The 25,006-nt window shown below is 40.6% G+C and overlaps 2 protein-coding genes across 13 annotated transcripts in view; one reads left to right on the plus strand and one right to left on the minus strand.

Moving 5' to 3' along the window:
* The first annotated feature begins 587 nt into the window (after positions 1 to 587).
* LOC115583913 (T-complex protein 11-like protein 1) lies at positions 588 to 10,994 on the plus strand. The gene is made up of 10 exons (XM_030421165.1): positions 588 to 743; positions 2,196 to 2,286; positions 2,411 to 2,540; positions 2,659 to 2,779; positions 3,472 to 3,692; positions 3,957 to 4,093; positions 4,757 to 4,938; positions 6,389 to 6,570; positions 6,990 to 7,165; positions 7,942 to 10,994. Exons 2-10 carry the CDS (start codon positions 2,208 to 2,210, stop codon positions 8,172 to 8,174), a joined length of 1,461 nt encoding a protein of 486 aa, XP_030277025.1. The 5' UTR covers positions 588 to 743; positions 2,196 to 2,207; the 3' UTR covers positions 8,175 to 10,994.
* Positions 7,525 to 25,006, minus strand: part of anks1ab (ankyrin repeat and sterile alpha motif domain containing 1Ab) — a 49,357-nt gene continuing 31,875 nt past the window's right edge. For 3 of the 12 annotated variants that reach the window (XR_003984450.1, XR_003984451.1, XR_003984452.1), the window contains 9 exons: positions 24,280 to 24,450; positions 21,677 to 21,814; positions 21,060 to 21,131; positions 20,782 to 20,865; positions 20,513 to 20,650; positions 19,390 to 19,566; positions 16,754 to 16,869; positions 15,327 to 15,905; positions 11,443 to 13,627 (listed from right to left, as the gene is read on the minus strand). Coding sequence is in view for 9 of the 12 variants with exons in the window: in XM_030421155.1 (XP_030277015.1) it covers positions 15,434 to 15,905; positions 16,754 to 16,869; positions 19,390 to 19,566; positions 20,513 to 20,650; positions 20,782 to 20,865; positions 21,060 to 21,131; positions 21,677 to 21,814; positions 24,280 to 24,450 (1,368 nt within the window). In the remaining 3 variants the exon portion in view is untranslated. Of the gene's footprint in view, positions 15,906 to 16,753; positions 16,870 to 19,389; positions 19,567 to 20,512; positions 20,651 to 20,781; positions 20,866 to 21,059; positions 21,132 to 21,676; positions 21,815 to 24,279; positions 24,451 to 25,006 lie in introns of all 12 variants that reach the window. The other 9 variants (XM_030421157.1, XM_030421159.1, XM_030421156.1 and 6 more) reach the window with 9 other exon arrangements.

A 25,006-nucleotide genomic window follows, 5' to 3' on the forward strand; every position in this document is an offset into this window, starting at 1 on the left:
CACCGAAAGTAATGCAACACAGACATATATGCACCTATAAACCTAACTAATTTGGAGTAGTGTACTTCAAAATACGTGATAAATAAAAATAAACATGACCTAAACAGGTGTGTTGTTTAAGAACACATCAGTAGTCTGTAGTGAGCAGGCTGGAGGATGTTCTGTTGTGTGTCATCACTTCTCGAAGTCCCTCGTTAACAGGAAACGCGACATTTCCAGCTGCGTGTCTCAAACAATGGATCGTTCAAACAAACACAGCGGCCGCTTTCCATTTTGTTTCCACTGAATCACAGCAGAGGCACAAAGAAAACGCAGGTACTGTGAGTGACAGCTGCTCTGGAGAGGCAGAAGCAGAGGGGGCGGGGCGCAGCGGCACCATACAGTAAGGACACGCCCACTGTTTTGATTTGAGAGTGGACCGTACTAAAAGAGGCAGTCTTTATTTCCTGTCATTAATTAAAAAATTAATAAAAGTGAAACATATCATGCGTTAAAACCACATTATATCAGTATACAGGCGCACATACACGTTTTAATCACGTGTTGAAATGGTAACAACGTGTTATTATCAGACCGACACCCCCCCACACCTCTATTGGAGTGGTTCAGTCCAGATTTAAACTTGAACGTTCGTGTTTTGATGTTTGTGGATTTTAAACGTCACATGAAGAGTTTGAACGCGTCAGCAGGTTTATTTTATATTTTCCATCTGTGAAAGTTTTTCATCAAAACACCAACAACAGGTAAGTTATCTCACACGAAGCGTCTTGTTGTCGTTACATTGTTGTTTGACGTTTAATGTCCAATTCTGTTTGTTTTTGTATCGTAACTGATCTTCTTAGCTCTTCTTTAGTGGTGAAAAGTAACGAGCAGGATCAGGTACTCAACTACTGTAAATTAACTTAAGTACAATTCTGAGGTAGCCTTTTTTACTACAACACTTGTAACGTTACTCCACTACAATTATTGTACTTTTTACTCCACATTTATTTGATATCTTGCCTAATTACTAAGTTTAACTAGTTACTTTGTCTGATCAATAACACTGAATACTGTCAAATGTCAACAGGTAAACTCTGATGCATGGTGTATTGAAGTGATCAACCAATATATCTTTTACCTAATAATAATCAATCAATCCATCAAACAAACTTAATTTATATAGCGCCTTTAAAACAAATCAAAATGCAATTCAAAGTACTTTACAAGTTAGAAAACATGGCTTAAAAATAGCTTCAGAGACTAATGCACACCAACTGCAATAAAAATAATTAGTTAACATAATAAATTAAAATGTTGCGTATCAATTTTTATTTAAAAAAATAATTATATAATAATAAAAATAATAATAACACCAACAGTAAAATGTCAATAAAAATCAGTATAAAATATTGTAAAAAAGAATCCAAGAATCCAAAACAAAATAAATAACATTTAAAAAAACCATTAAATTATTAGTGATCAATGTACATTTGCAGTAAAAATAAAAATCTTTGTGTCAAAATTGAGAATAACCAGTCATGGAATGTAACTAACTGCAATTTACTCAACTACTTTATATGAGTACAGTCACTGGAGGCAGTTTATCAGGTTACATGCAGCTTCTTCTGGAGCCACCAGAAGCTTTCAACTACTTTTTTTCACATTTGTATGCAGTAGTACTGCCCAAGACCTGTGAACACACTTTATTATGTAAAGTTGGTGGAGTTACCCTTTAAGAAACAGATCTAGTCATCTTCCTTCACTGTCTATTCAACTCTTAAATCATATTTTGAGTGCCATTATATTAATTTTATGGCTGCAATTTATAACTATGTGCATTGTTGATTAGTTTTATGATTATTTTCTCAATAAGTGGTATAAAGTGCCACAAAAGTGTCCCACAGTTGAATTAGATGTGGCTAAATATCTTGCTTTCTTTGACCAACAGACCAAAACCAAAATAAATGATATTCATTATCATATATAACCAAGAAAAGCAGCAAATCTTCACATCTGGACGGCTTGAATGTTTGACGAACGATTACTCAATTACCAAATTGGCTGCAGATGAATTTTTCTGCTGACTGAGTAATTGCTTAATCTACTAATAATTGCAGCGCTTAATATTTTCACGCTACACGCAACAAGAAACAAAATGTCCGATGTCACCGAGCTGTGTTGTTGATTATTTCCCGACTCGTTTAAATGTCCAGACTGTTGCTGAGATGCAGAATCAAAGAGACGAGGCCGCGGACGACTCCCCCGCTGACCTCCCCTGTCTGGAAAAACTTGACTCTCCTACGGGTACGAAGCTTTATTATGGCAGTTATTGTTTTCAGACACGTTCAGGGAGCATTAGTAATTGAATTATTACCACCATGGCAGTTTTAATTATCTGTGGGTGTGTGTGTCCTGTCTGTGGTGTCAGGGAGCCCACCCACCGCCTCATTATCCAGTCTGATGGAGCTGGAAAACTGCGTCTCCAACCTGAGCCTCGCACACGAGATCGTGGTGAACAGAGACTTCTGCTTCAAACCCCAGAGCCCTCCTACAGACAGGCAAGGAAAAACACTCCACCACAGCTCAAGTGACCTTGGGTTACTTCTATTTCCAAAATTAATTGAGGGTTTAGTCTCTGGTGAGCTCTTTTATTTAACTTGTTTTTCCCTCCTGTAGCCTGGAGGGCAGAGTGACGGAGATTGTTCACCGGGCGTTTTGGGACTGTCTGCAAGAGGAGCTGCACAGCGATCCGCCAAACTACGATCATGCTGTCATTCTGCTCCAGGAGGTCAAGACTGTAAGTGTGTACGGCATCGAATCAGACATATTAGCAGCAGGAGAGGGAGGCGGGTCGACTGAGGCCTCTGACCCCGTTCATTCTCACATACTTTGAAATCAGAACCAGAGTGTAGACGGTCCGGACAAATGACACAGAGACAGAAACACGAAGACAGAGGAACCTCTGAGATGTCACACTTCATCAGAGTTATCTGCTTTTCACAGAGATGGTAATAATAACTCGATATAACACGATACTTAACTGGAACCAGTGTTTTCCATGGAGACAGGACACTGATCCTTGTTTTTAGAGCGATTGGTACGCCATTTCATTCATTCATGAAGATCTAGACTTTATCCAGTGAATATTACAGACATACCGTGGTGTTAAAGGGTGTTATTTGCCCAACTATTTCTGGGCCAGTCACTTCCTGGAATCTCCAGTGGTTACCTGGTAACCTCATGATGACTCCAGCACTGTCAGTCTTCTCACCTCACACTTGAAAATAATCTGAAGAAGTGTATTTTCCAAAATGTCAAACTATTCTTTTGATCTACTGGCTAGAATCGGACTGACACAGGGTTTTCTACCAATATTTATCAATCTGTCCCATCAATCCTTACTTGATTATAGTCCAACCATCACTTTTTTAGGTGAGTTATTGAATGTTTCTCAACTAAAGGCAGCCTTGTATTTAAATCTCCTGTTAGATGCTTCAGTCCCTGCTGCTGCCCGCTCACGTCAGACTGAGGTCTCAGATGGACGAGGTGCTGGACATGGAGCTGATCCAGCAGGAAGTCAATCACGGAGCTCTGGATCTCCACAGACTGGCAGGATACGTCATTAATACCATGGCTTCTTTATGTGCACCGGTCCGCGACCCAGAGGTCAGAGCACTGAGGGAGCTCAAGGACCCTGTGGAGCTCCTGAGGTGAGGAGCAGCTTGAAAACACCTTTACAGACAGAGCTTGGAGAAAAAAACACCAACATATAGATTTTGTCTTGAATTTAAATGGGTACATTTTGTGAAAAGCTATTTTCTTTTGTGGTTTCTACCTTTATTTTCTGTACATTTTCTTCTCTGTCTCTTCTTTCTCCCCTCGTCTTCTTCTTCTTCCTGTAAAGCATGTTTTCTGCTTCATAAATGAAGTGAAAGCTGCTTCACCTGAACCTTATTCCCCCTCCGTTCCCTCAGGGGGATCTTCCGAGTCTTAGGCCTGATGAAGACGGACATGGTTAACTTCACCATCCAGAGCCTGAGGCCTCACCTCCTGCAGCAGGCCGTGCAGTACGAGAGAGCCAAATTCCAGCAGATCCTGGACCAGCAGCCAGGTGAGACCGCCCCTGCCACACAGCGCGAGTGATGGACGGCTAAGGTGACTTTGTGACTGCGAAGTTTACGGTCACTGCATATTTCACTTTTCAATTAAACTGATTTTTGACCTCTGTCGCTCTAAAGCACCATCCTGCCATTTTTCAGCTTCTCGCAGATTGGAGCCGGACAGCCAATCAGTGAACTCTGTTCCGTCTAAGTGCAGCCGGCTAATCAGAGTCATTGGCAGAGCGACAGCATCCTCAGTGCTGACAGAGTCATAGTCACGTTAGCTGTTGGACTAAAGTCTTTTTCTCCCTTTCTTTATTACAGATGAAAATCCTCCAGAATTCATTTTGTTAGCAAATTACTTAATGAGGTTAATAAGTAGGAGGATCGTCCATTTTTCACACCAGCTGTGAGGTTTTTTTTATAGCACTGAGTGTAGGTGTAATTTTCTCATCTAGGTACAGACACCATTAATTGATGATTTCAAAGTAAAGCAAATGTACGGCAGCGTAATTTTACCAGTTTTTAGTTCCCATTCCTCCTGAACAGAGACTTACATCCACTATCTGTATCACTGAATACACCTTCTGATTCCTAACAATTCAGTGTCACTGGATGTTAATCATGTGTCACTGTTTTCTACCTACATTTTGCATTTCACTGTCCTTCCTCAGCTTCTCTGGACAACACCGCGGCTTGGCTTCAGGCAGCAGCGTCAGAAGAGGCGTCGGCCGTCAGAGCTCGGTCTGACTCTTCCGGTCCTGACAGCCCAGTTCATCTCAGCGCCACCGCTGTCCTCAACCGGGCCTACATGTGTCTGCTACACTGGGACCCACGGGACCAGAAATATCCCGAGGTCAGCTGCAACCTGCGAAAATTACATCACACTGCACTCCAGCTTTCATTCCAGTAATATTTTATTGATTATCAGGGAATCTTCAGTCTCCCGACACACTCCTCCTCACCCTGCAGCTTGTTAAAGAATGTGACAACACATAAGATCTCACGTAGCGCTGTCGAGCAGCGGCTCTCAGCCTCTCTGTGTCTGATGTAACCACGGCACTGTCAGAGGAACTCAAGTAACCCTTCGTCAACGTCACCCATCATCTTCCAAATGATTAATTTGATACTGAACTTATTTAACACTTTTAACTAGATTGTTAACCCACAATTACGTTTACACATAATTGAATGTTTTGGGGGTTTGATCAAATTTGCATCTGTATTGTATTTGTAGTAGCTGAAGCTGAAGGTTTGAAACATTTATTTTATGCTTTTAGCTCCTGCTTTAGTCTTTATACCTTTAACTACTATTAGCTTCTTCAACACTGTGTCTAAAACATCAAGCTGACAATTCTATGTTGTATCTTAATTTTAACTATTTTAACTGTTTATTACTTGAAGTTATCTACTTTAGCTACTTCAACACTTTATCCTTTACCCTTAAATTGTTCATTTAAACCATATATTACTATATATTACTTCTAGCTAACAATTTAAGCAAACTATCATTTTTAACATCTATTTTAGGCATTTATACATTAAACTACTAAGTTAGTCACTTAATCCATTATTTATATCTAACTGTTTCAGTCTGTTTTTGCTACAGTACTCTAATCTTATAATTTCAACACTATATAACAATTTAATCATTGATCTAGTCATTTTAGCAAACAATTTCCATCATTTTAGCGATCTATATGAACTGTTTATTTCTTTCAGCTGTTTACAATAAGCTACTTTTAGCAAGAAATGTCAACAACATATTCCTTTAACAATTTTAAAACATTATTTGAACTGTTTATTAATGAATCTCTTTTAGGCCTTTATACATTAAGCTACTTTTATCTATCTAGTTGAATGTAAACAATCGTAAGTGGTTATTACGTTTAGCTATTTATTTTTACTGCTTACAAAATCTTGTTCCTGACAGTTTCAACCATTTATGTTTCTTTTAGCTAAACGTGGTAACTGTTTAGTCATTAAAATTGAGAGTGAATGAAAAGTAGTTTTCAAGCACACAGATGATAGTTTGCTAAAATTGTTAACGCTCACTCTCAGTTTTACTCATAACATAATTTCCTTTCCTTTTTTTAAATCAGTTAAGCTGCTCTACAATCTTTCCATGTACCTTCTAGCAATTACAAAAGTTCTCCCTCTGGTACACGTACAGCTGAATCACTGTTGTAGAATATCCAGCGCAGCTTTTTGTATGAACTGTTTTTCCTTCAGACATCTGTGTCTCATATTTATGCTGAGGCGAGTAACCTCCTGACACCTCACCCTTCCCTGACCTCCACACACAGACCGCGCTGATGGACCGAGCCCGCCTGGACGCTCTGGGCCAGCGGCTCCAGATGCTGGTCCTGGAGGCATCCGTGCTGCTGCTGACCAACGCTCAGTGTGGGGGCGCCGTTTTCTCTCTGCAGGGGTTTGTAGGTAAACTCAGGCAGTCTGTCGCTGCCCTGCTGGAGGGCAGTCACACCAGGTAAGAAGAGGATTTGGTGATGCATGTACCGGCTGTCATGGGGGACAGGTATCGTATGAGAAGGAACCCAATGGAGGTGACAGCAGCCAACTAGCTTGTCAGAACGGATCCAGCTAACCTCATTCTTTCTGTTCAAGAGACGCCCCGTCAGGATTAGTGGATAAATGTGGAACAGCAGCTGGTGATATGCGAGAGCTGCTCACACTCTGGTCCAAGCTGAAATATTATGTAGCACAGGGCATTTCTTACACTTTTAATTAACACCTTAAATAAGATTCCATTTTATTTCATCTGAATCTCTTTTCAGACCTAGATGTTATTAAAGACTCGTATTTATCAACTTCCATGATCCTGTGAGTTAATCCACATCTAATGAAACCTCCTGGTCATTTGTGTAATTCTGCTTTCTGGTGCTGCAGGGAAGCTGACCTGAAGGGTGCGCTGCTGGGGCTCGGGGAGACGGTACTGCAGCAGGTGACAGATGCTTTGAGCGGCCAGGGAGGAGGAGCAGCGCTGCCTCGGGAGAGCCTGGATCTGCTGAAGGGACAAATATCTGAGCTGTGGAAGCACAACAACCCTGTCCGCACACTCATAGGTCAGGCTGAACACGAGAGTCCTAGATAAATGATTAATTGAAGTACAAATGGGGGAGAAATCCACATTAGATCTCAGATGCAGAGTTTGTACCCTGAGTATAGGAGGTTATGGTTGTACTTCATATAAATTGTGCTTTAGGCTGGTAACACCATAATCATAAAGAAGTTGCAGTTGTTTTTAGTCTGTAAAAAGCTGATAGTTCAGGATCTAACATTTATTTTCAATACTACTATCAGTATTTTGTCTGTAAAAAGTCGCCACGATGACATCCTGACAGTTTGTCTTCTCCAATCAATAGTCCAAAACCAGAATCCAATCAGCTCACCATCAAATAGGAAAAATAAAGATGCAATGAACAACATTACTAACACTTTTAATTGATTATTAAAACAGTCATAGAATAATATTTATTAAATTAATTAACTGTTTCAGCTCTCAAGCACAATTAGGGAAAAAACAACTTATTGCTTGTTGGTTTTTCACAGATGAGAATTAAAATTCGGACTTTTCTAGGTTAATAAAATCCCTTCAAACGTATTAAAAATACATCTTGATTGAGATATTGATAGTATATTTTAATCTATAAAGAGCTGACATGTTTGGAATGCACCATTTTCAGCCAACAACAGAAACATGCATAATAATGTCATTCAGTTTGGGTTATCTCTGGCCACATTCATGGTTTTAAAAATTGGATGTGAGCTGCTGTGGAGAGCTGACTTCCTTCCCTCTCTCTCTCTTCCGCTCCTACATCATTCTCTCTATCAAACGTAGGAGAAAGGGTACAGGTCTTCCTCCAGGCCATGCTGCAGGGCGGCCCAGGTAAAAGGAGTCCAGAGCCGCCCGCTCCCCTCAGGCTGGTGAGTGCTGAGCTGGCCGAGCTGGGAACCGCCTTTGGGCGAATCGTCCACTTCAACCGAACCGTCTTTGGTCCCTTCTATGCTCCAATTCTCAGGAAACTGCTGTTCCCACCTGGAGAGGTTGAGACCGGGGAGGACTCACGCTAGTCTAATGGCGACCCAGACAACCGCCGGTGAACTCAAAAGATACATCAACTGCCATTTGGTGTTGAATGCGTGTAAATACGGGGAATGACACGGTCTAAGGGAAAGACATTTACAGTCTGCAGGGGAAAGATTCATATATTTTTATAAGTTCAAATCAAAAGTCTATATCAAAGCCTGGAGCAGGTGCTGAATCATTATTCCTGTATTTCATCTTAATCACACATTTGATTGCACAAAACATTATGAAAAAAATAGATTTTGTGAAACAAAATGAGTAGAAGTTTTCACCCGGACAAGAGTTACAAATAGTTTGTGAAGTTTTAATGAGAAAACTAAGTGTGAGTCACAACAGGAGATTTATGGTGACTCAGAAAAGTTTTTTGAAAAGATTAGTTGTCCGGAAAACAAATGTGTTGGCTTTCAACTCAGATTACTTAATGTCGTGATTCCACCCTCAGGAAAAAGCAAAGTACCAAAGATTATGCTCAAAGTTTGTAAATAATGTTTTAGTTTTTAAAGTGTAGCTGGTTTCTCTTCTTTTCTTTATGTTGACAGATATTTTATATATAACTCACCAAAGACATTGTGCACTTTTTTCTCACTTGTTTTTTTTTTCCCAACTTTTGCTGATAAACCAAAAAATATCAATGTTTCCCCTTCAATTGTTGGTATTAGTGGGATGACACCTGTATGACATAGGTGCTTATATGTAAACAAATACTGCATTAATTATTATTTTAGAGGCCAAATCACCATGACATTGCACGAACAATCACCTCCAGGCAAGAGAACAGATTTGCGTTGCAGAAATGTGAAATATTTCCATTAGGTCTCCAACCTAATTTCTGTATATCGTATCTGTATAGTAGCTGGTAAAAAAACTGCAGCACCATACAAGACTTAATGTACTGCTCCTTCACTTCCAGGAAGACACTGGTTTGTATTCATTTCCAGTATGAAAACAATGCATCAGACTCACGCTTGTGTTGAATAATCCCTCACAAAATGTGTTCACTAAATCCTTTTAGGCAAGTCTTGTCCCTCAGCAGCCATTTTGGCAACGCCGACAGTAATTTTATGTTAACAAGACCAGGATCCTATTAAATCAACCGGGAGAAAACCACAACTTCGCTTTTGACGACATTAAAAAAACCATGTATAGAATAATCAGTCACATCTTGGAAAATGTTCAGCTTGAAACGTCTGGACGTTGTTAGCTCATCCCACCAGAGTGCTTGATCAAATGCAACTTTAATATCTAATGTTTGAACAACCTCACCTTTCTCGTTAAGCCTGTGTATTAGTTTAAAATCCTCCGACTGCTCGTCTACTTAGAAGTCCGTCTGTAGCTGCACCAAATCGCTTAAAGCTGTTGTGAATCTCAACTGCGCACTTGCGTCAGTATGACCACATTAGCTTTTGGGGGGAAGGGGTGGGATATGTGCCAGAGAAGAGGGTTGAGTCATCTCAGTTTTACTCCAACACATCTTTGTTTTGTTTTTTGCACAGCAATGGCTCATCGTGATAGTCCCCAGAAGGTAGATGCAAATACTAGCAGCCCAGTAGAGTTGCAGCAGAAAAGATGCTATTTTAAAATGTCAGACCAGAAAATAATGAAGTTGTTTATTATTATCACATCTGAATCAAATCAAACTTTCCTAAACTATCAATGTCACACTATCTCTGGCGTTACAGAATTCAATTTGCTTTAAGTGGTCTGCCTCCTATTTTTTAACATCTCTGGCGTTACATAACCAAAGTGTGGGAAAGCACTTAAACCACAGATTGATAAGAACAGTCTGCACTGCATCACTTCAGGGAAAAGTGTAACTTTCACAGCCGAGAAAGTCACCAATTATGCAATATAGCCGTTCAAGAGTCAAGGTTACCCTCCTCAAGTATGAGTCCACAAGCATTGTTTACATAACCCCTGGAATAAATACACACCAATGGATGCCTGGAATGTGCCAAAACACAAACAAATCCAAACTGTGTGGTATAGTTTGCATAATGCTCCAAATAATGGCTTAAAACATGCGAAATCCCTGATAGAGGTTCTTTAACCATTAATACTGGCCGACTCTGCTGCGGTCCTGAGCAGAACAGATGATAAAAACCTGCTCCAGTCACAGAGGTAAGCAAGATAAATTCTTGGCAATCTTTTGAAAACCCATTCAATCTTTTAACAACACTTCCTGCTGTTCTGAAGCTTCTTCCACAATCATAAAAGATCCTCGAACCGCATGAATAAAACATCCAGCCTGCTGCAACATTACAAAGATGTTTAACCCATTTCCCAAACTGCGACTTGATTCACTGACGGAGGTCGCCAGAAATGTCAAACCCTCTTGCGCATTTAGTTTTAGTGTTATAAACAAAACAAATACATAAAATCTTTTCTTCGTGTTGCACAGATCGAGCAAGGATCCATGGCATTTTCTTGTTTGGTTTAGAAGAGTCACGACTTGGGAAATTGGATTTAAAACCCTTTTTCATCATGCATCAGAAACAGAGGTTTCTTTTAGGATTCTGGAAATACTATCAACGCAGCAGTAGTGTTTTCACCAGGCATAAAAAATCAGCTGCTCAGCTCTGTGACTGTAGTATAACACGTGTTCGGCACAAACTGCAGCTAATCGTTTGTTGAGATTAGAAGTTGCACCACCCACTAATCTCTCTCTAGCAGGGGAAACACTGATAGTATAATTGTACAGTAATTACCATGTTGCTGTGATATTTGTCTCTTTAAACTTTGAACAGCGGGTGTAGTGCTCCTTTCTGTGTTCTACTACTCAACCATAAAAACAAAATCAATTCTGACAACAGACTTGAGAGGGATTCTTTTGTCATTGTATTATTTAATTTCATTAATATAATATTGCTTTGAAATTTGAAACAGTATCACATTTTTTTCTTTGACAAACCATACTCTGTCCACAAACATGGGCAAAGCATTGTATGCTGGTACAGTTTTTTGTTTTTTTTTTCTTTTTTCCTCTACATTTTGTTACATTTCTGTTAACCCTTCATAATTCCCAGTTACTATCTCCCAATAGACCTGAATCAATAGAAATGCTCATTAATGGTCTATATCATTAATGGTCTACAGTGCTCTAAACATTACAGTACCTACATGACAAGATCAGAAAGTCACATGGAGGCCAGGAGATAGACTTGACCTTACTGACTGACCTCTCTCAAGACAGGAGTGATACACAGGTCCTGTTTAACCAGTGATGTGGGACAACAGGTTACCTTTTTTCGGCTGTGTGTGTTCGTGTGTGTGTTGGGATTCATATTGGGGAGAGGAGGGGGGCAGTGGAGGAGCAGGGGGGGAAATACAGAGTGAGATCTAAAATGTCAGAGTAGCGCTGGTTTGGCCCTGCACGTTGCATAAGGCTTACCTCTCGTTTTTTCTCTCTCTCTCTCTACCTCTTTTTCCACTGCTCTGCCCACTAACTCAACACACGCAAACACACTCTCATCGGCTGCTCCCCTTCAACTCACAGCTTGGTGTCCGGAAACTTGAATGCTGGGGTGAGCTACACAAGGAAAACATCAATGTTAAAACAGACCGGTACATGCACAGCCATATCATGCCACCAAAACTTGCTTTAAATAGCTGCTGCTCATTAAAGTGTAATGCTTTTTACATTATGCATTCATACTAGAGCAGGTTGTCTTGGTGACGCACAAAATGGGAGAACATACGTGACAAAATGCTGGAGTAATGACGACAGTGGAGAAAACGGTGGAGGGGATGGAGATGAATCGCTGTGTTGAATGGCGTGTAACGAACAGAGGGGAACATAAAAAGCGAATGGCAGATGAGTGAGAGGAGACGAGACACTGCTACAGTACATACAAAGACTGCTCAGGCCAAGTGCATCAAAGGGTACAAAACACAAAAAGACACTGCCAACATGCATCATCAGTGGAAGCTAACAGTTAACAGTCAGAACAGAGTGGCAATGACACAGCCACGGTACCGCACACAGACCAGCTACATCTTTAACAGTCAGTCCGCAGCCACACCGTCTTCTGGAGAGGAGCTCAATATCTCACTTCTCTTTGCAGCACACAGAAACAAGGACGGTGGACAGTGATGTAACGGTAACAGTCCAAACTCCCATGAGGACAGACAAGAAACAAGGCATACAGCACGCACAGCAGGTAGTGCACACAGGGGAGAACCTACAGACACGTGTCGACTCCACAACGAGCAATTTTTTGAGTCACAGTGCAAGGAGGGAAATTATTCTTTTCTCTCTCTAAATCAGAAAAAATAAAACATGGAGAAAAACTGTGTCATGTTCTCAGCATAACAAATCCATTCGCATTAACGCGACACCAGAGCAACACTTAGATTTTGGCTCTTTTAATGTAGCGGAATTAAATCTTTTCACTGCCGTTTATCTCCATGTAGCGCACTCTGCATGTACTGTACCTAATTCTAAATTAAATTGGCGTGAAACAGCACGGATACCTACCCATGTAATCATGATAATAAGATGCTATGTTGGGAGATGTGCGCCAAATTGTGCATCGGGTCAAATGAAATCGTGTTGAGAACGTTTCTCGTTTCGACTACCAACATTGTGAAATGTGGAACCAATGTCAGTACACTAAATATGCTTTTTGGTGGTAACATCTTTGTCTTGTTTTTTTTTTTGCCTCTGGTTGTATCAATGTCCTTAATCATTCTCTACCAAAATATTTCAGTCTGCCTCCGTCTATCAAAAGGTATCACAAATGCACTAATTGTCCTATTTGCACCGTAAGAAAAGAAAACAAGGTATTAAAAGGGATAGTGCCATGTTGTAACACAGTGTTCTTTTTTCTTTTTAATTGACAAGAAGAAGATGCTGTTGATTTTTCAGTCTCTCATTTGCTACCATGAATGCTGAGAGACTGCGGACAGGGCAGTACAAAGCCAAGAGCGATCACTCTCACTGTACCATCGTAAGAACGTCCTCACCCAGCCAGTCACAGTCAGTTTAACACACCAGGAAATCAGAAGTGTTGTCTCTCTTTTTTTTTTTTTTCCTTAAAGTCTTTTAGAAGCAGGGGGGGAGGCGTGCAGTTATTGGGTGGTGGTGGTAGTATTCAGGAAGTTCTGGGGAAAGGTTGGGGGATTTGGTCGATTATAGATAACCAAAATAAAGTAAGGCTGTCGTCCTTGGTAAAGTGTAGGAAAGTTGTCCTCCTGTGTGTGCGAGGTTCCAGTTCTTGGTCCGTTTTGAGTTCAGACATCAGTGACAGATTCATGACCGATCCATCGTGTTGTTATGAGTATTTTACAAATGCGTAGAAATAAACAAAAACAACAAAAATAATCAGGTTGTTTGCTGCATGTTGCTGTTTTGTTTAATTGTCCGTCTTGCATCCCATGCTAGCAAAGCAGCCTCCTCATTGTGCCTCACAGTGGTAGATGCCTGGTAAGACAGGACAAGCTAAAGATGGAGAAAGAAAAAAAATAATAACTGTCTTGAGGCAAAACAACCGAACAATCAAATAATACAGTAAACTAAGAATAAAACAAATGTTGAAATTAACTAAAAAAAATAAATCATACTTTTATTTACAGGCTTGGAATCTAGATATTTAATCTGTGCAATATCAAAAGGGTCTATTAAAGGAAACTTTTTGAGGAAAATACTTATTTGCTTTCTTGTGACGAGTTAGACAATATTGATACCACTCAGACATCTATACGTTCAGTATGAAGCTACTGCCATCAGCCAGCCAACTTCTGAAGCTTACTTATGTTTGTTGATTTAGTTTGTTATCATATTTTTGAATGCATGACTGAACAAACTAGCAAGTGGTATCGATTTTTCTTAATCTGGACTAAAATACAGAGTGTAAATACTAGAAACAAAACGAGGTGTACTTTCTGCTACTAGTGGTCTCAATCAAAACTAAACAAAATAAGTATTGTGAGATTGTAGGAGTTTTCCTCTACATTTTTAAACATCCCCCATTGCTGATGAAAATCTATCTGACGTGACTGGCAGAAATGATCACCGAGGAGTTAATGTTTAAACCTAATTCACCTTCTGTTTAGTCATGTCTCACTTCTTTTCATCACATTGTCTCGCAGAGGTCATAGTGAGAGTCAACTACATGAACAAACTATACCTTGAAAAAAAATAACAGCTTTCTCTGGGTTTGAACACTGCTGGAAATATCAAATTATATAACATAAGTCTAGTTTTTTTAATGCAGAACAGCTACACATTATATCTTAAAGTGCCAGACTATTTTCTGATTGGGGTCAGGTGCTCAGCAGCGTGGACTCCAGGAAGATACACAAGGCCAGTGTCGAAGTCTTGATGCAATAGCTTTATTTCTTTTGCCTCTGAACAATCTTTTTGTAAATGGCCAGCAACAGGAAAACTAATAAAGTAGAAACTGTGGGAGCTCTTAGGGAGTTGTCACACAAGACCAGGAAACAGTCCATAACCCTGCATGGAACAATTTGTTGTTTTTACACCTGTGTACGTTTGAAACAAAGAAGATTAATTGAAGGGTTACATTTTGTTTTTACTCTATGAAAGTAAGCTTAATATCTTTGGGTTGTGGACAAAAGCCATATGAGGATGTCATGTTGGGCTTCGGGAAACACTGATCAATATTTTTTACCCTCTGCTGAACAAACAACTGATCAGTTAATCGAGAAAATAATCAACAGATTAATCAATAATAAAAATAATCCTTGGTTGCATTCCTAGATTTTTTAAATGTGTATCTGTGAGGTTTTGAGGGGCTGGCAGGCAGATTTGGTAAGTTTTTGTCTTTGCCAGGTTGGATGATTCCCTGTTTCCAGTCTTTATGTTAGGCTAAATTAGCCAGCTGCTAGCTGTAGTTTCATGTTATGAGCAGATGTGAGGGTGGTATCAGTACTGTCATCCAACTCTCTACAAGAAAGTAATAAGCGCATTTCCCCAAAGTTTAGCTTTTCCTTTAGAGTTTTACACACTGGTCCCTTTGGTATTTCACACAACTCTGCAGTTTACATTACAAACTTAAACTTTCTGGAAATTTAACTGTTACGTCAAACTAATGAGGAATCTAAATAAAGAATTAACATGCTTGTTTTGCCTGTGGAGAATCTATATTTTAAAAATGAAGAAATAATAAAGATGCAACCTCTGGGAGCTATCGGGGATTTGGAGGCAGATGCAAGTTGTCAGGAGGAGGAGGATGAGGAGGAAGAGGCAGATTGGTTGAAAGAGCAGGGCCACTGTAAAATGACATCAGTCCAGGATCATCCGTTCCAGGGCTCCGCCATTGGCTGCAGCAGCAACAGGCGAGGGAGGCTGCCAGACAGGGGTGTTGGGGAGGCACGGGAGAGCCGCAGGAGTGTTTGTCATGGTGGGTAAAGAGGTTGGTGTGGGTCGCTGGGCAGGGCAAAGGAGGGTGCAGGAGTAGGCAGCCCTGAGGGATGCTATACCATCACAGTGAGAAGGCACGGGGCTCGCATGTATATATATATATATGTGTGTGTGTGTGTGAGTGTGTGTATGAGAGAGATAAATAAAGAACCGGATGCAGGGGGGAGAGGGAAAGTACGAGGGGGTGCAGAGGGGCGGCTGTGGGGATCCGGCCTCAGAATATGGTGGTCTCGTACTTGGTGCTGACGGGGCGCCTGTTGGAATCCCGCTGGTCCAAGAGCCAGGTGGTGCTGCCCAGGGACTGCATGTCTGCGTCCATCTCCAGGGGGTCGATCTGCCGAGGGGGAGGGAGGGAGGAGGGACGAGAGGAGGTGTGAGACGGGCGGCAGTGGAGGCCATTGCGCCACACTGACAAGTCCTCAGCTCACACACGTGCATGTGGATTAGAGGTACAGTCCAGTGATCATGTTATAATCACAGACACTCAGGGCTCAATCCACAACATGGATGATGTCTGACAGAAAATACACTCTGGAAGACGCAGCAGTAAACCAAAGCTACGACCCTCTGGGAGTTAAAAAACATACTGATTAGTAGTTCTTGCTTTACACCAGTGGCTCACACAAACATGAGTGCTAATGTCATTATAAAAGCAGTCAAAACACACATAATATGCCGGGTGATACTGATTTACTCTGAGCTAGCTATGCCTTTGAAATGGCAACAAAAACAAAAATCTCTAGATAGGCATCTTTAAAATTCCCTGTGTATGGATGACATCTTCAGATACAAAGAATGAGAAGGGGAGCTGAAAACCATCCAACAGAGACAACTTCAACCATCATGTTTACAAACCCTCACTGGCACAATTAAGCCAATAGTCCTCATAGAAGCTGATATAGAGAAGTTAAATCACATCAAGAAACCCTCTCTTCTCTGAATGTGTTTAACCACAACTTGAACTAACTGCATCAAACATCTAAAATGTGGGATGACGATGAGCGATGGAAAAAGCAAAGGGATGAGGAGAACGCTCATGATTGAAATATTAAGAACCACAAAACAACGAGACAAAGTGCACTGCGGCACCCCGACGACAACAAAAACAAAGAGGGGAGGGATTGGTGTGTAAGCAGATGTGTGGTGACTACAGGTTGAATAGAGGAAAGGAAAGAGAAGGACCTGGACTCCAGGGCTAACAGAGTGCAACGGGAGGAAGGAGGGACGGTGGGTAGTACACGTGTGACAGTGACAGCAGCGGCATTCGAGCAGAGGGGCACCCTGGGAAGCAGGAGGACCAAGAAGACAAGAACAAAGACATGTTAAAAAAAACGAGAGAATAGAGGGACAGAATAATGAAGAAATCCAGCAGGAGCAGTTCATCACCTGTGTAGAGCTCAAGAAGGCAAATTATTCCAGAAAATGATTCTACTTCTTGTGTTCTTGTAATTGACGCCTGATAAACTAACAAGGCATGGCACGTCAGTGTTGGATTTCTACACACGTTGACGTGGTGTGCATGGGTATGAGGATTCGGAGGGGTGGTGTCTATTTTTAGCTGTTCAAAGACGAAAAACAGAAGCGCAAACTGTAAAGAATTTATGAAACAGTGCGTATTTCATGCTTGGCCAAGTAGATTACTACCTACTGTAGTAACATAGCACTACTTCCAATCCAAGGAGCACATTATCAGGATTTAAGGGTTTGCATGTTACACTTAAAAAGCCCTCTTCACAACTAGCACATCCACACATCGCTGCTCCTGGATGCTGCAGTTGTGAAGGCTAACTTCAGCAACTCTGTGTCCTTGTCTTAACTGGACTTTGGAGCTCCAACTACCCCAGTAGAATTTAACATTTAACATTTTGTTTAGTCCCATGGATGTATGGGAGCCATCATTTCTATAGAAGTTGCTCAGTGGTATACCAAACCAAAGAAGCTGCCTCAAACTGCACATGCTCTATCCATGCGCACCAGAGACTTTCCATGGCCAAGTTACAGCCCTCTGTTAATTTTAATAGGGATTAAACGATTAAATCGCGCAGCTCTTCTAGGCTTTCCAAATGTTACTGGACCAAAGTGGCTCAAATTCTGTCATGTCGCAGACAAAAAATGTATCCATGGTTCACAGCTGGTTCTTAAACAATGTACAACTAAAACTGAAACTAGCTCTACTCTGCAATACAAGAGCTATGCTTTACTTCTGTTTCTTCTACATGGATCATTAAAGCAACATTATGTAACTTTTTGTTTACCTTAAAAATAACAGCTTTAAAATCAGGTTGATGGTGCAGTGTCTTGTAACGGGGTGAATGGTGTGTCCATCACTTGTTTCTGTCACTTCAGTGAGAGGGTAGGATCACAGCGTTACATACATGTTTACTTCAATACAAAACATCGTTGTGATGCAATGAGTTCTGTTTGAAGTAAGCACCTACATTACATATAACAATCTATTTCAGACCTGGGATTTGTATTTACGTGCCGTTGCACTCAGAAAATGTGGGGTGGGCATCAAATCGCACAAAATGCCAATTTCAACATGATGTTGCTTTAACTGGTGAGGAGGACACTGAAGTTTTGTCTCAGAAATGCAGCTCTAGTCTCAGTCTTTTAGCACAATTTCATGTATGTAGCCATGAAGTGCATATTTAATAATAAATCTGCATTAAAATGACATGAAAAGTCTGCCAGAGCCAACGTTTTCAACAACCTCACAGTGGCTTAGATGGTAGCTACAGCTCATGAAACCTGCTAGCGGCGCTGCGGCAGTTGTCTCCTCAGCTGGAAAAATTGATTGTTAACAGCTAAAAATCAGATGCATGCTTTTGTCTACTTCTGTCTGAAAATAAGGAGTCACTGTTTCAGATATCACAAAGAATTCCCAGTGTTAAGTCTGTCGCTGTTACCATTGAAACCGCATATGTGTGAGAACAGCAAGCTTGACAGGTGTGTCAACAGTGACTAAAGATGGCAGGGGACTATCCATCTTGAGGAACATTTTTAAAAACTATATACCTGTCACAGTTTCTCTTTCAACCAAATAGATATGGTAGAATTCACATTGACATAAAAAGCATTAAAACAAATTGCAGCAGATAGGAGTCCCCCCCCTTCTCATTTAAAACTTAAACAACCAGCCAGACTCATTATGCAGCTCTGTGATTACTCCATATATTATCCTTACAGGCAGGTAGTAAAACAAAGTGATTTGTGTCTCTGCATAAGCATGTGGTCTAGAAGTGTGCGTGCTCCAGGCTGTGCAGCTCTGTCAGGTGACAGTGATCACTGAGTGCTCATTATAAGCAGCCTGAGAGTCCAATGCATCAGTGCATGGCACAGGGTATACGCAGACGTTTAGGCAACACACTCAATCAACAGTGAGGAAGCAGAGGATGGGTCCAACCAGCGGGGCTGTGCTCCTCAGAAATGTCCCAAAGGAAATCAAACACTCCACTGTGAGCAACAAATAAAACTATTCATTCATCATGTTTCGCATATGCACAAAAAGAAAATCTCCACTGATTTGAGTGACTCACAGTCGGGGGCGGGCAAGATGAAATTGGCAGCAAAGTCATGACTCATCAGTTTCTATCACACACAGCAAATCGTCCTTTGTAGGTGGGCCATCGGGGATTCAGTGGCGGGTAAAAAGTCGGTCACGAGGTCTGTCTTCCTTTTATGAATTATGATTGCATAACGGCGCATTTCTACTCTCCCTCTACTCTTTTAACAAGCAGAGCAAATTAACACTCAAGACACACTCCCACACGCACACGTTCAACAAGTTTTCCGAGGGGTAACAGGGTGGTACTCACTGCTGATCTCCGCATGCTGCTCCACGACTGAGATACAGGGCGGCTGGTTTTGGTCTCTATGACCTCTGAGGGCAGAGATGTGGGTGGGACATATTGTCTCGCCCTGGTCTGGATGGCCATCTGATAGGCTACCTCGAAAGCCTGTCCCAGTGTTAGGATGATCTCGTAGGTCTGCGTCTGTTTGAAGGAGAAAGTTTGAAAGTGTGTTAAAATTCGAAAAAAAAGGAAAAAGAAACATTTTCAGCTGCTGGTAATTGCCAGAAAACTAGTATTACAATAAATTTAAACTGAATTCACATGAGTCTTTAATGATTTTGAGGACCATTGCTTGTGTGCTACTATTTCACTATTTCATTTAGCTTTAATGCTTGCACAAACATGAAAGTTGGTATTAGTTCTTTTAAATGGTCAAAATAAGTAGCCTGTACTATCAAAGTCTACTTCTGAATGACTGACTCTTTTTCAACATTAGTTTAGAATTATTATCACTGTATTGAGTTTGCAAAAGCCTGTTTTCAACCATTTGTTGTGCATCACACAAAAACATTACATAGCACACAAAAGCGCAGCTCTTCACATTGTTAGGATAATTACTTTTTATAATCATCTGTTGGCTCGTGTTTGAATATCATGCCGCTTTTCACAGACAACCAAAAGCAATTTTAACACGACATTCTGCAGATGGAGCAGTCCTATTAAATACAAATAACTGAGGCTCAAACCTAGGTTTTAACATTGTGAAACTTTCATCATTAAATCAATTTTCCTGCAGTTAACCAACGCTCCACAGTAGTCCATCTGGCAATGATGAAGGATTGCCTTTGACCTTTACAGAAGCTGAGGCACAAATTACAACATAATCTGGAAATGCCATGCATAGCAGGAGCGGAACTTCAATCAAGCCCTTCTATGAGCCAATCAAGCAAATAATGTTCACAGGACTGTGGGGTACCTGACATCCCACTAAAGGACACTTTGTTTTCTCTCAACTACTCAATCATGAATTTACAGAAAGTTCAAGACTCACTTGTTGATCAGATTTCCACTATATCAAGCAAAAGACTGAACAGAAGACACTAGTTTGTTTTTTCTTACTTGAACAGGAAAGAGTTGTACTACTCACCACTTCCACAGTGCTGAAGACATGACAGAAGTGGTGGCCACTCTTCAGATCCTTGGTAATATAAGCAAAAGTGCAGAGGTCATCTGGGTCCTGAGCAGCACATGAGATGTTCCTGATCTCATGTTCTGCAACTATAGTCTAATGGACAAAGGAAGGATGTGAGTACTAACTGGAAATCAACCACTAATGGAGGCTGAGAGAGCCAACTGCAATGTTTTCGTTGGACAGATCGATATACACAGAGACACCACAACATACTTTCCCATTACCTTCGTGGCTGCATCGATGAACTTGACCCCTCTATAGGTAATGGACAGTATGACGACGGGACCCTTTCTTGAATCCTTTGATTTCTGCAATGGTTGCAATGAAAAGAGTTCACACACAATGTGACGATAAAAAAATCCTTGTACGAGAATGTTTTCACACTTGGAAAAGTAATTGTCAGTTATATTTATCTTCTGCGACCTTGTTAATTCATGTTTGACATTTTGCAAATTCATTTCAGAGCAAAAAATATCATTCAAAGCTTTTCAGTAATACTTGCCCTAATTTTAGCACAGGCATCTTGTGTGGATTCAATCCCTCGTAGATCCCTGATAATCATTGATCCTAGGTACTAGAAAAAAGAATCACAACACGCCAGGGTGGATTCATTTAGAAGACAATTTCCACATTGGTGCTGACAAGCTCATATGTCAACTACATAGCACAGGATTGAGACAGTAAATGCAGTCAATTAAATTAAATATCCATGTAGGCAGAAACATAGAGCTGCAACTAACAGTTATATTCATTGTCGATTAATGTGTCGATTAGTTTCTTGATTAACCGAGTAGTTGTTTGGTCTTTAAATGGTGAAAAATGTCAGTTTTTAAAGTCCAAGATGGTATCCTCAAATGTCTTTTTTTGTCCACTATGCAAAGAAATTCCATTTAGTGTTTACATAGAGGAGGAAAGAAATCATAAAATGTTAATATTTAAGAAGCTGGGATCAGAGAATTTTGACCATTTCCTAAAAAAATACTCAAATTTTCAAATTTGTTGGTGATTATTTAAAAAGTTGCCAACTATTTGGTTAATAGATGGAGCTTGAGAGTAGGCAGTAAATATAAACAAGAATGTTTGTCTGCTTCTAGTCTGAAGACAGTGAAAGTGACTTACAGTTGCCTCGTACCCGCAGGAGTCCAGGATGAGTTTCTCAGGCTGGTGATGCCAGGCAGACACCGTGGCGTAGGTAGCAGAGTGGCTCGGCGGCCGGAGGTTTAAACGAGAGTCTTTATGTCGGTCGCTATGTCTGTCCTGAACAGTGAACATAACACAAAGAGGGAAACATTTGTGACATGACACAAATTAAATACTTACAAGAAATGCAGTGAAAATCCTCTGAGTTTCTGGTGTCTGGAAGCTTGGCTTCAAATACCCACAGATTAGTCAGTATAGAATATAAAGATTGGAAATGGACATGGAATTTTGTGCATTGCACTAGAACTGAAAAGCAGATTCCACTGGTTAAACCTGTAGCTACATTGTGTGTATCAGTCGAGGTGGTGAAGCAAAAGACTTCTGACTGCTGTACATTAGTGTGAAGGCAACCGAGGTCTGCTTGGTCAGCACCTTAATATAAGCCCTTTTTGATCTGCCGGTATGCTAATAAATATTCATGCACTGTGTCGGGTCTTTAGGTCAATGTGGGCTGCGCTCAGCTTTTTCATAAATCTCTTGTCAGAGTAAAATATACTGATGACAGAATCCACTAAACCTTTAGGAAAATGATAAGTATTGATTTTAGATATCAGGAATCCTTGGGTAGTGCAGTCGTGCTGCATTTCCCTCATGTGTTGACGCTTCTCTGGGTTTTCGCTTTGGCCTCAGTGAGTCACAAACCAAGCATGACATCTTGACTGCTTGTGTCGTAGTCTGACCTTTAGCAAATGGTAAAATTTGATCACTGGGTTATTCTTAGTTCATCTTCTTAAAGAGGAACCTGACAAATACAGGCAGGCTAATAGGAACTGAATTCATGTCAGGGAATGAAGATGCTGTATTGGATCTTTAGTGATTCAAATATTTCTCAAATTCAGAGCTTCACTTGAGAAAAAATGTCTCACTGGATGAGTTAAAATACACTGAATGGAGCTTACATTAACAACACAGAGCTTCTGCTCAATGAGCAAACACGCAAACCTGTGGGTCAAAGCAATAATTAAATACCGTAGTGGTTTAACTTTCAGTGAAATCAAATTTGTCAAAATGAATGATTGTATGAAAATTCCAAGATATACATAAATGGGTATTTTGAGTTTTTGTTTGACATGTTTAAAGAGTTTTGTCTGGTATAATCAAAAAATGTTAGGGAATGAACTTGCCCTAGACATGCCAATCATTCTCCGAACAGCTCTTACACCTTTTCAACAGTCAAATTCAAGCATTTTCAAGATGTACTTTCAAGCTTTCGCAGCACCTAAGAAGACATAAGAAAAGGTATTTTGGTAGATCGACCTGCATTATTAACTGAAATAAGTATCCTATTCAAGTTTTATGTAGGGCTGCCTCCTAAACTTGGCTTGAACTTGATACACGGAGCAATGGAAGGCTATGAAATGCTGGGTTTCATAATATTAGCTCTCCACTGCAATGCTTCATATAATGTTGATTCGCCATCTTATTGAGTACTTTTAGCCAAAAGTGTTGCAGTCAAATACAACAGTCCTGCAAATAATTCTACATTAACGATGATTATACAGGTCAGTTTTATTGAAAATCTTTTAAAAAGGTGTCATCGAGACTCTCTCCATTTTAAACCCTTTCTCCCATTATCCTCTCAATTTCATACCAACACAAATCAAAGTGTAGTGTCTCAGTTTTTTCTGAGAAGTCTGCCGTGGTGCCTGGCAACCGGACCAAGAGGCAGAGGTGACTGTGCGCAAGTGAGCCTGCCTGACGTGTCACTTGTCGCTGCACTCGCTCAAGCCCTTTACTCTGCTCAGTTTGCTGCTGAAAATGGATGAAATAGGTGCCAAGGAGTAGAAACACGCATCCAAATCTCACTCAACTCTCTGCGACACTTTTATTTGCAAGGAATCAACCTCTTTTCTAAAGCCTGAAGGTGGCAGGTATGGTGTTAACTCAACTAGAGGGTCATTTTGCCCCCCCCAAATAACTTTGACAAGAACTGAAATTATTATTTATTGTAGGACTGTTGCGTTAGACTGCATTAGTTATTTAGTTAGAATAAACTGTCAACTGAGAGTATTATAATACATTTTCAGTGAGAGCAATTGAGAAATTATGGGTAAATGGATAAAATATGAGACAGGAATCTGCCTTTTTAGCTAATTCTGCTATAAATCATCGTGATGCAAAAATAATTTTAAAATCCCATCTTTCCATAAAGCAGTTCTGCTCATTGATATTCAACAGACAGCTACCACCATATCATCAGTATAGGTATTTTCTGACAGATTAGTTCATATCATCTCACTGCACTACTCATATTGTCACATTGCTCAACCCTAATTACTCTATGTTGTTGTCCCCGGTTGCAGTCTAATGTTGTTGTGGTTGTTATGCCTGCTTAGATTTAACTCAACCAGTAAGTTTAGTTGTACATCCAGAAGGGCTCTGCATCTAAGAAATGTGACATTTAACAAGACACCCCAGCGCATCTTAACTTTGTTCAGCATCCTCCTCTATTCTTCAGCTAGTCGCTCACTGAGAGTAAGTCTGGTGGCTTCCTAGACAATGATAACAGTGAAAGAACTCACTACAGAGCGCGGCCTCTCGCCATACGAACGCAGGGAAACACTACAGTCCTGTTCAACTCCTCGCCGCCTCCGGTCCGTCTCAGTCAGGGGCAGGAGCATGTCCATGGAGCGACTGGTGTAGGGGTCCATCTGACTGAGGGGGGATGTTGTCTGGGACAGGAGGTCATGGAACTGCCACAAACACAGAGAGAGAGAGTGAGAGTACAAACACATCACAGACATGCACAACACAGATTACTGATCTGACAGCACTGTCTACATGGGCTGGTTTCCCTGATCTACATCCAAGCTTAATCCTCAACAAAAGAGCCTCTTCCATGGAGATTCTCAGTTCTTTTCAGCCCAGTTTAATCTGCCTGGGAAATCAGCCCTGAGTATTTAACTGTTGTGAACATAATGATATTGAAGAATCTCATTCCAAAATTAGACATCCGCCGCTGGTATAAAGGATCCATTTTCTCACAAAATGATGTTGGCGTAGAAGTAAAGCTCGCCATGTAACGTTGTTTGACTTCCATTTAAAGCTTCATTTTGATTGTTGTTCAATATGAAAATTAGCAGGGTGCAATTATCCGTCTCAACTGAAATGATCAGTACTCTAAAACCAAATCGAAACAAATGTGAACTAATTTTAAATAAAAAATATTCTGAATCATTTATGGACATCACTGACATTAAATATGGGTTATATTGAAGACATATGCAGAACTACAGTGCTAATGGCGCA

The sequence above is a fragment of the Sparus aurata genome, chromosome 6 (genome assembly GCF_900880675.1).
Source record: "Sparus aurata chromosome 6, fSpaAur1.1, whole genome shotgun sequence".
Taxonomy (NCBI): domain Eukaryota; kingdom Metazoa; phylum Chordata; class Actinopteri; order Spariformes; family Sparidae; genus Sparus; species Sparus aurata.